Source organism: Palaemon carinicauda, chromosome 28, assembly GCF_036898095.1.
Source record: "Palaemon carinicauda isolate YSFRI2023 chromosome 28, ASM3689809v2, whole genome shotgun sequence".
Lineage (NCBI taxonomy): Eukaryota > Metazoa > Arthropoda > Malacostraca > Decapoda > Palaemonidae > Palaemon > Palaemon carinicauda.
This window is the reverse complement of record NC_090752.1, coordinates 68,633,830-68,645,132: the sequence shown is the minus strand read 5'-3', so window position 1 is coordinate 68,645,132 and position 11,303 is coordinate 68,633,830. Positions and strand designations below refer to the sequence as shown.

Here is an 11,303-nt window from a genome sequence, read left to right as displayed (position 1 = left end):
GACGGGTTTTCTTTCCGCTGTGACATTCGCCGCTGAAGAGTTTCAACTGTTCATTTGCCTCCCGTGACCTTTTTTTTAAGGTGTCCTTGAAATTGCGTGTCAGGCCTGCTCTCTCTCTCTCTCTCTCTCTCTCTCTCTCTCTCTCTCTCTCTCTCTCTCTCTCTCTCTCTCTCTCTCATTATATATATATATATATATACTATCTTGGATAGTAATAATAATAATAATAATAATAATATATATATATATATATATATATATATATATAAATATATATTTTATATAATTTTATATAATTTTATATATATATATATCATATATATTATATTTTATATTATATATATATATATATATATATATATTTATTTATTCACCCACATACATACATACACTTACAACAACAACAACAAATGCAACCATTTCTAGTCCACTGCAGGACAAAATGGACTCGGGGATGTCAATTTACGTGTGGATTTCATCACCACACTGGCCAGTGCAGATTAGTGATGGTGGGAGATTCTTATCTGATTGTTCACAGCAAATCAACCTAGTATGGGTGGCCTTTACTAGTACAGCTTTGCTGATCATGACGATACACAAACCCTTATACCACGTTAAGGTATTCCCACACTATGTATTTGTATGTACACATTAATATATATATGTAGGCTATACTATATGTATATTTTATAATGATTTAAATAAGTATCGCAATTTCCAAAGTGCCCCCCCCCCCAGCCTTACCATTACAAAGAAAATGAAAGGACCATTGGTTTAAAGTTTATAAGGGTATGCCCACTGCTCATTGCTATTATTATTAATATTGTTATTATTATTATTATTATTATTGTTATTATTATTGTTATTGTTGTTATTACTACTAGCTAAGCTACAACCTTAGTTGGAAAAGCAAAGTGCTATAAGCCCAAGGGCTCCAACAGGAAAAAATAGCCCAGTGAGGATAGGAAATATAGAAATAGATAAATGATATAGGAAGTAATGAATAATTAGAATAAAATATTTAAAAACATTAAAACATATTTCATAAATAAACTATAAAAAGACTTATGTCAGCCTGTTTAGCATTAAAACATCCTTGCTGCAAGTCTGAACATTTGAAGTTCTACTGATGCAACTACCTGAATAGGAAGAACATTCCACAACTTTGTTTAATAACATTTACTTTTAAGCCATTTCCAAAATAAAAAGAATAGACACTAATGGCTTTTTTGGGCTCAGCCATGTCGTCCTGATGGGAGGTTCCTTTAGGCAGCTTTCTAAGGGATATTTGGCTACTACAAAAGGAATATCCCTTAAAAAGCTGCCTAAAGGAACCTTCCATCAGGACGACATGGCCATATCACCCAAAAATTGATTTTTCGCTTTGCTCAAAATCCGTTATGTAGGTATCACTGTCCTCTCTTGCTAGAGGTTCTAATTGATTACTGATTTATTGGTTATACCACATGCTTCTCGTTGATTGCATATTGATTGATTGGTTTAAACTGGTAGGAAATAACTTGAGGCAATTGGCCAGTTTAATTATCTGAATTGTATGTTTCAATACTCTATAACTGATGTAACACAACTGAGGTCATTGATACATACAATTTATAGGGGAACTTCTTTCTTTGAACTGTCATCATGATGAATAGGTTTGTAGACAGACTTATGTCTTGCTGATTGTTTTACAGAAATTATATGAACTGGTTCCATAATTACTTAGGTCACGAGGAGATGTGTTTTGATTAAAATTTGTCCAATGTTCATTATATATGTGTACTGTATGTGTGTGTTGTTTGACAGCTACCTTATCACTTGGTTATCATTTAGTACATTTTTTGTTTGCAGTTTTGACATTTTCATTGTGTCTTACACTGTCCTTATAAAAGTACTGTAATTTCCTTATGAACCTTATCTGAGTTATGACTATAAACTATTATACTGTACTGAATAATATTTGGGTAATTTTCAACAATCTTAAGGATATTCATATTTTCTTTGGATACTGTATTTTCTTATACATCAGATTAATTTTGAATTAGAGTTGAAAGTGTTTTTATCTTGCATTGCAGGTTGCGGCTCTAGAAACACGTGTGAGCAAGCCTCCTAACAACAACCCTACCACCGCCGACTCGGCCATAGCTTCTGCTGTTGCTACTGCCATAACTGCCACTGCCACCACCTCTACCGCTACCGTTGCCGCCACGGCCGCTGCATCCAATGTCACCTCTTCAGCAGCCACGTCTACCCCAAACACACAGGTAGTGACAACGCAGGTCGTTGTAGGCCAACCCGCTCAGAATCTCCATCCGTCTCAACTCAGGCCGCAAACATCCGAGCAGAATCAGTCTAAGCCTAAGCAGAGGAAGTTGCAGGTAAATGCGTGGAATTATATGTAATGCATAGTAAGGCATATAGGTACCACTATGTACGGATGTGTGTTCCTGCAATAAATACAAATCCTATGTTTTTTACATAGGAGTAATGATATCAACAAAAGCTGACATCATTACTCTTATATAAAGAACTACAGGTTTGTATTTTTAGGAAAAATACAAATTACTTCTAAATTTGCTATTTTGTGTAGTTTGATATGGTATACTGTATGCAGATATAGAAGGTATGGTTTCCTGAATAATATACTGTAATACATAAGATGCTACACATGCTATGATTTCAGGGAAGTAACATAAAGAAGTGTAATATTGATAACTTATAATACTGAGTTAACTCCTTTCAACACAAACAAATGAAATTTGATTGTTAGGATACTGTATTAACTGCAATGTGTATCAAGGTGGTAATTATTCAGCAATGGCCATGAATGTGGAGGCTTGTAGGAAATAATAATGTGCTTAAGATTCCATATAGCCTACAGATGAGTCCGTTAATGTTTATATACACATGTATTTAGACACTCAAAATACTTTAATGAAAACATGTACTGTACAGTATGCATATCAGAAATGAAGTACGGTTATGGGAAATTATACTTTGCTGTATTAAGATTTTTAGATTAATTTTGATAGAAGCATTTTTTCTTTATATTGGTAACTTGGAAAACAAACATCTACTGTATAAATTCTAGTGAGATAAATTTGAGGGAAAAATATTAGAATTTGCAACATAGAGATGAGATGCTATCTACAAGATATCCCAAAGCATTACAATTCTGTAATCCCTTTATGAGGAGCAAAATCTGATGACATCAGCTCCCTAATGTCCTTATCTAGCCCAGATTGAACAATACTATAAAATAGAATATAAAGGAAGAAGGGTACTGTACACTGTACAGTATTCATTTTGTTAGTATTTTATTTCTTCAAATTATTTTCAGTGGTTCTGATTAATTTTCTTTATTTTCCATAATAGTTTAAACTTGACGATGAAGGCAGTCCAGACAAGAAGCCCAAAGAAAGAGTAGAGGAGGACTGTCTTGAGGAGGAGGAGAGTGGTTGGTGGGCAGAGAGGGTGGCCATGGCCCTTGGAGGAATGACAGAATATAGGGATGCTTGGTACAGGAGTCACGCTCATCTCTTACATGCTGACGGACCTCTGCCCCACACCTGGAGGCTCTACATAGCTGCTTTGGTACTCTACACATTATATGCTTTATTTTCAAATTTGTTATAATCCTGTGTACTGACATTATTTTTGAACTTTCATTTTGATGCTCTACACATTTTCCAGTTACTATTGGTATTTGCTATGCGGTCATCCTCTGCATTATACTATAATTTTAAAACTATTTCAATGTTCTTATGATTACTGTATGCATTTGCAGTTGTCTGAATTTATACTATATATGCATATACTTTTTTGATTGTCGTATATGTTTCTTAATTTCCTAATTAGAATGGTTACTGATATTTTTTCTGATGTAGTTGGCATTACTATTGTTAAGTTATTTAAATCATTTGGTTTTTATGCAAGCTCGATTTTCAAATTTGGTGCTTTTAATTTCAATATTCTCTTTCTTATGCTGTTGTATGTTTATGCTTCAATAATTGCATACTTCACAAATCTGGAAATATTTATTAGTTGCTTTCCCTTGTAGAATTAAGGGGTTGGCAGTCTTGGTAGATTTAAAAAGTTCTTGATCATTGTGACTTTTCTCATATTCATAATTTTTAATGCTTCAGGCTGTGTGTCGTCATGAGGTTAGCTGGCTGATGCAGGCACTCTTAGCAGATTTCAGAAATGCCGGGGGAGACATGCGATGGACTGTTGACCTTCATCAGGCCCCTCCCAAATTGTATGCCCTTACTGCCATCAATAATATTTTAGCACATCGCCCTTGGTTGCTATCACCGCAGCATATAGAGGTATGCTACATAGTTTTTTTTCTCATCTATAAGTAGTTATTCATCAACTAAATTGTATGTAAAATACTGTAGTTAGTTGTAACACTTAACTCGGCATTATCATAAATTATCTCGAAATATGAAGCTGGTTATTATTGAAGTTTCTTTTTTTTGTTGATTTAGTTTAATAAAGTTCTAGGTACATTATTCAAATTTAGATTTGATATACTGTACATGGATAATTTTCAGAATTGATACTGTACTTGATTTCAAGTACTGAATAATTTAATCTAACATTTAGATGAGACTCAATGATCCTCTTAACTTAATTTTTTTCAGCAATTAACAAAAGGGGATAATAGTTGGTCTCTAGGCGAATTAAGTCAGGCATTGTGCATCATGACACACTTCCATACTCTTGCCACATTCCTCCATGGCTGCAGACTCTCCATTCTTCCTTCTTCCAAAAAAGATGCTGGTACATTATACTGAGATTATTGGTGACGTATATGATATATGAAATCTTTTAGCTTTTTTATTTTATCAGAAAAAAATTACTGTACATTGTATAGAATTTTATTAACATTGCCATTGCATTAAAATGTTGAAACTTCCATTTACAATTTCAGGACAAGCTAATGCGAAATCAGGAGGCAGTAGCAGTAAAGTTTCTCAAATGAATATTCAAACAAGATCAAAGTGTCTTGACTCAAATTTCCAAAATAACAAGTTTTCTAATGTCGATACAGGGTAAGGTTTCACATATGTATAGTATGGTACTGTATTTTGTGATATATATATATATATATATATATATATATATATATATAATATATATACATATATATATATATATATATATAATATATATACATATATATATATATATATATATATATAATATATATATATATAATATATATATATATAATATATATATATATATATATGTCTTAGTTATAACTGTAATTGAACAGTTTAACATGTTTTTTCAAAAAGGCCCATAAAGGAAACACAGGAAATATAAATAAATCACTATATATCAGCCAATGTTTATTGGCCCTCGTCAGGATGTAAAGTAAAAATGAGGAATACAGTGGAGAGTGACAGTTTATTTAGGAAAGCAAAAGGGTGTTTCCAATTGTCAAGTGCTGGAAGGATTAGCCAAATTTAATATATATATATATATATATATATATATATATATATATATATATATATACATATACATATATATATATATATATATATATATATATATATATATATATATATATATATATATATATAATATATACTATTTACTGTGTATATATATTATATATATATGAATACTGAGTTGTATCTCTAAAGTTAGTAGATATTGTAATGGTTACATATGATAGCAATGTCAATTTATACTTTCACGAAAGAAAGTGAAAGATTTTATTGAGACGATGAATATAATGAATATAAATTTTGATTACTATTATTCCAGGTCTAAGTCAAAACCAACAGCAGTTAGCACAAGTGAGCAAACGGCAAAGTCTTACAAACACCTTACTATTAATCCATCATACTCCTATGTTGATGCCATATGTGAAGATGATGCCAGAATTCCATCATTTTTTGTTCAGGTTTGTTTTTGTGCTAATCGTAATACATTTAAAACCAGGAATGCTGTACAGGCTATTCAACTGAAACTTTAGTAACTTTTCTTCAAAGTTCTTAGGTCTATTAGTGTTTTGCTTTTCAGTGTTCTCCTTATTATTGCATGTCAGATAAATTGTGGAAAAGATTGGATCAACCTTGTAATTATTTACAGATGGTATATGCCTTTTTTTTTTTTTTTTTTTTTTTTTTATGCACAGTATTGTTTCTTGTGTGACCTATTTGATACTTAATTATGATGCATTTTCATTATCTGTATAATATTTATGGATCCCTTAATTAGAGGATGGGTAGAGCACTCACTATACTGTACTTTGAATAATTATGAGGATCACTCACATATACAGTAGAGTGCTATCTCTGCATGAAAGACTAAAATATCAAACCTCAACTTGCATAAAATTGTTAGCACCAATGTTTCATAGTACATTTTATAATTTTACATATACAGATTTGAGAAAAGAAGAGGACAAGAAAAGAAAGTAGTGCCTGTATAAGATATTACAACTAAAAATTCTGCATGTTAGAACACTTACTGCTGCTAGTTCTTTTTATTAGTGTTTGAAATGTTTGTAAAGAAATGTATTTGCATGCCTCTGAATTAAAACTCTGAAGTTGAATTTTGCATCCTTCTACATACAATACTTCTTTTATTGATACTAACATCTGATTTGAAAACCTACTTGCTTCAGATATTCATAATTATTATGGTTAAAGCCTATATTATGTTATGGAACTTTGAATAGTGACTTGTACTGGGTTTTCTATTAAAACTTGTAATTTCTGATGTATAAACTCTGATATAGCTCAAAGGACCTTTAATTTTGTGTGTGCTTATTTTCTACTGATTCTTAGGTTTCACTACTGCAGATATAAATGTAACTTAATTGTTGCATACCACATGTTTAAATATTTTTTTATGCCGTACTTTGGTATCACTCTTGTATTAAATCTGTAATATTGCCATGTTCAAGCTTTGAAGCTACTGGAGATCTGGGAACTCTTAAACCTGGATTGAAAATATATGCTATGCAATGTTAGTTTTTTCTTATAACGACTACAAATTTCCATTAAACAGGAATATAATTGGCAAGATCACGGCTATGCCATGTGCTCAAGGCTACTTGGTGATGTTGGAGCATTCTTCGATGACCGATTCGCAGCAGCACTTAACATTTTAATTCCACCTTCCAAGGATCAGCCTCAGCAGTCTGGTAATGTTGATTCACTCAACAACACCCTATGTGGCCCTCTCCTTGCAAAGGCACTTTGGAATCATGTTCAGGTATTCTTATCCTTTCTGAAGTTTTTAGAAATATTAACGCATTGAATGCTATAAGATGTGTTTCTACATCCAGAGATTTTTAGCTCCTTTTCATTTCATACAGTTATTTTCTATTTTATTGTTTACGTGTATGAGATTTGAACAAAAATTAAAACTATATCAATGGAAAGGTAATTTGTTCTGCTATTAAATAATATTTTTAATTCTTAGTGTTAATTGATTTTGTGCTGAAGCGAGTTCAGTAAAATTTCTCAAAAAAGGCCTTGAGGCTCTTATGATAAATTTATTTATGTGGGTGTGTTTGTTTCTTATATATTTCAACGTCTTGAGTGTCAGTATTACTGCTTAGTCTGCATATTGCAAATAAGCCTAGAGTAAACTCAAAATGCAATTTGAAACTAAAGTAGAAAGGTCTTGCCAATCATGAAAGAATCCTAACTTTTGTAGCTTTGCATATAACCTCTAAAACTCCTTATCATCAATGAACATCAGAATATATGGAATGATGTTGGACTGGGAAATTTATGATATCAGAAGGAACAATACTTTGAAGTAATTTTGACCCATCTTTAAATTTGTCACTCCCCGAAGACCCAGTCCCCATGTATGTTCAGAATGTAAATCAATAATAACCAAACATTTTCTGAATGTTTGAAATTCTATTGCAAGTCTTTTAGAAAACTGTAATTTACTAAAGAAAATTTAAGCTTCATCAAAACTAAGGCTTTGGGTAAGCCCTATGAGAGAGCTAAGTAACTTAGCTTTGTGATCTGGGTAAACTATTTAATAACATTATTACTAAACATATAGCTCTGATCCCAAATTGACTAGAGACTGCCATTCTATATTAAGATAAATGAATGTAGATATGTATAATGTAGTTCCTTATATACTTTATTACTGAGTGTATTTCATTTTAGGAATATTGGTCTCAACTTGTTACCCTTTTTACATTTTGTTTAATACAGTACAACCAACAAATATGGCTTGAAGTGTATGCTATACTTCACGAGTAGCAAAAGTACTTACTTTTCAAATTCTTTTTTGCAGTGGCTTTTGGGTATACATCATGATGATTGTGATTACACAGACCTGAATAAGAGATTAGATCCTCATGTAAGAGATTTTGTCAAAAAATCTTGTTGTTTTCCGGAAACATTAGCGGATACCAACTCCAGTCCAGTGACCACCAATAGTGTTCAAACTAGCATGGTAAGCAGATTTTCAGTTTTTCTATACAGTAGATATCATGAATATTCTTAATAAGGATTTCTGGAATGATATAGCAGATGCAGTTTTCTCACATTGTAGTACTGTAGTTATTGCTTTAGGGTTTTAATTTGAGTATTAGTAAAAAATTAAATCTAAGTACTGGTATCTTTAAAAACATTTGCTGTGTATATTGAATTATGTTATCTGAAAAGTGAATGATCCTCACTGCCATCTGAAAATCTAAAACAGAATGCAATCTATTAGCTTTAACCAAAAAGTTATCAAACTTTTTTAGCTGAGGAAATCATATGATATGCTACCCCATCCACATGAATTAGGAGGTTTCTAAGTAAGTGGAGGGATGTTAGGATCAAGGCAGCCAATTGTTTTCTGTCTCCTAATCTAGTTGTCTAATAGAAATAAAGAAATCAATGCTCTATGAGAGGATCTCGAATGTGTAAAATTCCATGGACCATCAGAACCCCTACTGACTGGAACACTATTACCTCTAGAACTGACTTGAGAACTCGTGCTAGGTTAAAAAATAGGGGATGAGAGATCAGAGTTACCTCATTCAAGGGAAGATTCACTGGCCCTCTGAGATTTCACAAAAGGGGCTGAAGAAGTTAAGAGCTTTTGAAGCTCGTAACAATCAAAACTTAATTGGGTAAGTAGTATGGTTGAGTTTGGTGCTGTGTGTAATTTTCTCTCGACTATAATAAGCTTGCCAAGTCTTCTCTAGTTTTCCCCCTGAACTAAAAGCAAGTTTCTTTTTATCCTTGGATCAACCATAGAAACATGGTTTCCCATGAGGGGAACAGTGAGGCCTTCATACTCCTCACTATGGTTATTTAAATCAAAATATTCTTCCCAACTTAAGACACAAAGAGGTTGTTCAGTCAAAAACAATTCCATTGAACAATCTATATAGTAATTTCTGAATGATACAAATGGAAACTTCTTTATTCACCTGAAAACTATAACAATCTGGAATACAGGACTGTTGTCAGACCAAATGTGACACAAACTGAAAAGATAAAGGTTCTGCAGTGTGCCCAAGCTTGTTTTCTTGCCATTAACCCATAGATTGTCTCATTTCTTTACTAGAGGCATAAATATATTTAAAGGAAAGAAAAGGGCTTTTTTTTTTTTTTTTAAAGTTTAAGGGGGCCGTCTGGCTAATGCCGTTTTTTAAGGACAGGACTTTGACATTCATACCACTTAATAAGGTGACTTAGGACATCTCCAAACTGCATAGGATTTTCGCCTCTTACCTGAGGTTTTGCAACGCCAATATGATTTATCCTGAAAATTAGTGTTTTTCAAATTCTATCTCCTTCCTTGATACTTAATATTAAGACCTGGGATTACTATCCTATATAGACCTGATGTAGATCTCCAATCAAATAGGGAGTTTTTTTTCTGAAAGTCATATTATTGCTAGATATGAATTTTTTCATTATGGTGAAAAGATAAACCCTATAAATCAGGAAATAAAAGTAAGAAAGAAAAATTGGAAAAAAGGGCTCTATTTTATTGTTTTATAATGTCTAAGTTATATACCAAATTTCAATGCTATACCTGTAAAACTAAGAAAGATAGAATTTGGAGGTCAATCAGTATAGTTTTGAGATACCGGCATTCAAAGTTTTTTTTGTATTTTTACAAAGACAAGATTAATAATCATGATTATTATGAATTTTATGCTCCTTTTTGAATTTTGATAAACCAAAACAATGGTATTTATAATTTAGCCATAAATGAAGATCCCTTTGTTCAATATCTTGCTTCTTTGGGCTACTGGTCGCTCCTTCATCCACAACACTCTCTCCTTCACTAACTCCCCTAATATCTCTGATATTACCCACTTCTGAACTCTAATTAGAGTGAATTTTCTTCTTCCTTATGTTAGCGAGATGTTGAAATTGTCGTTTCCTCTTTGGCATGATGAAATTCTTGCTGAAACCAAGAAAAAGATATAAAAGTGAGCGAATGTCAAAGGTCAAACTCAAACATGCACTCTCTCCAAGGTTTGTGCTAGCACTGAAGGGTGTGATCATAACTTCCTATCTTGTGACTCATGGAATCTATACAGATGCCATTGCTCACAATATGTTTTTATCAAAATGTAATAATTATCTAAATTCACGAAAACAGGAGAAATACAGTACTGCATTTTCTTGTAGGGATCAATGTTTTTGGCTTGTTGAGTTACTTTTACTAATTTCCCTGTAACTATGAGAGTAAGAGGAATTTTTTTTGACAAAATATTTTCTATATGCATTTTCCATTGCCATACGAAGGTCAGTGAATTGTTTTAGGAATTTGGTTTTTTCATCCTATACCTCCAAATACTGTATTGGCTTACCAGCCGGGCCCCTTACGGGTAAATCTCAATGAAACTGATCTTCCAGAAACAAAGCAATATGAACATCAGGGTAGGTTCATGGAAATAGTGTGTAAGATAAATATTGGTAAAGAATGTTACTATCTATGATTTTTGTAGAGTTTGGGTGTTAGATATACAGTACTTGGATTTATTAAATGAAAAAGGCCATCATTCCAGAAATAAAGCGGTATTTTTAAATATTTAAACAAAGGACTTTTTGTGAATTCTTAACATTTTTTCAATTACAATTGTTTTAAATCTTTATTTATCCAATTTCATGTAGGGAGCAGTCATGCATATTTTCTCCCATTTAGCTTTTAAGCTACTCTCAACTTTGATGCTCCAATTTTTGCCTTAGTTGAGAACAAATCCTTCAGGAAGGCCAGTTGAGCATTCAAAAATGACGCTTATAATTCTGGTTGTATTAATCTTAAAATCTCAGTTGCTTTTTAATATTATT

The 11,303-nt window shown here is 32.2% G+C and overlaps 1 protein-coding gene across 1 annotated transcript in view; it reads left to right on the top strand.

Annotated features, from left to right (window-relative positions):
- Window positions 1–11,303, top strand: part of Sesn (Sestrin) — a 134,810-nt gene that overhangs the window by 113,722 nt on the left and 9,785 nt on the right. The window contains exons 2-9 of the mRNA XM_068352114.1: window positions 2,076–2,378; window positions 3,376–3,594; window positions 4,146–4,328; window positions 4,647–4,785; window positions 4,937–5,057; window positions 5,785–5,923; window positions 7,036–7,242; window positions 8,293–8,454. Coding sequence (XP_068208215.1) covers window positions 2,076–2,378; window positions 3,376–3,594; window positions 4,146–4,328; window positions 4,647–4,785; window positions 4,937–5,057; window positions 5,785–5,923; window positions 7,036–7,242; window positions 8,293–8,454 — 1,473 coding nt within the window. The remainder of the gene's footprint in view (window positions 1–2,075; window positions 2,379–3,375; window positions 3,595–4,145; window positions 4,329–4,646; window positions 4,786–4,936; window positions 5,058–5,784; window positions 5,924–7,035; window positions 7,243–8,292; window positions 8,455–11,303) is intronic.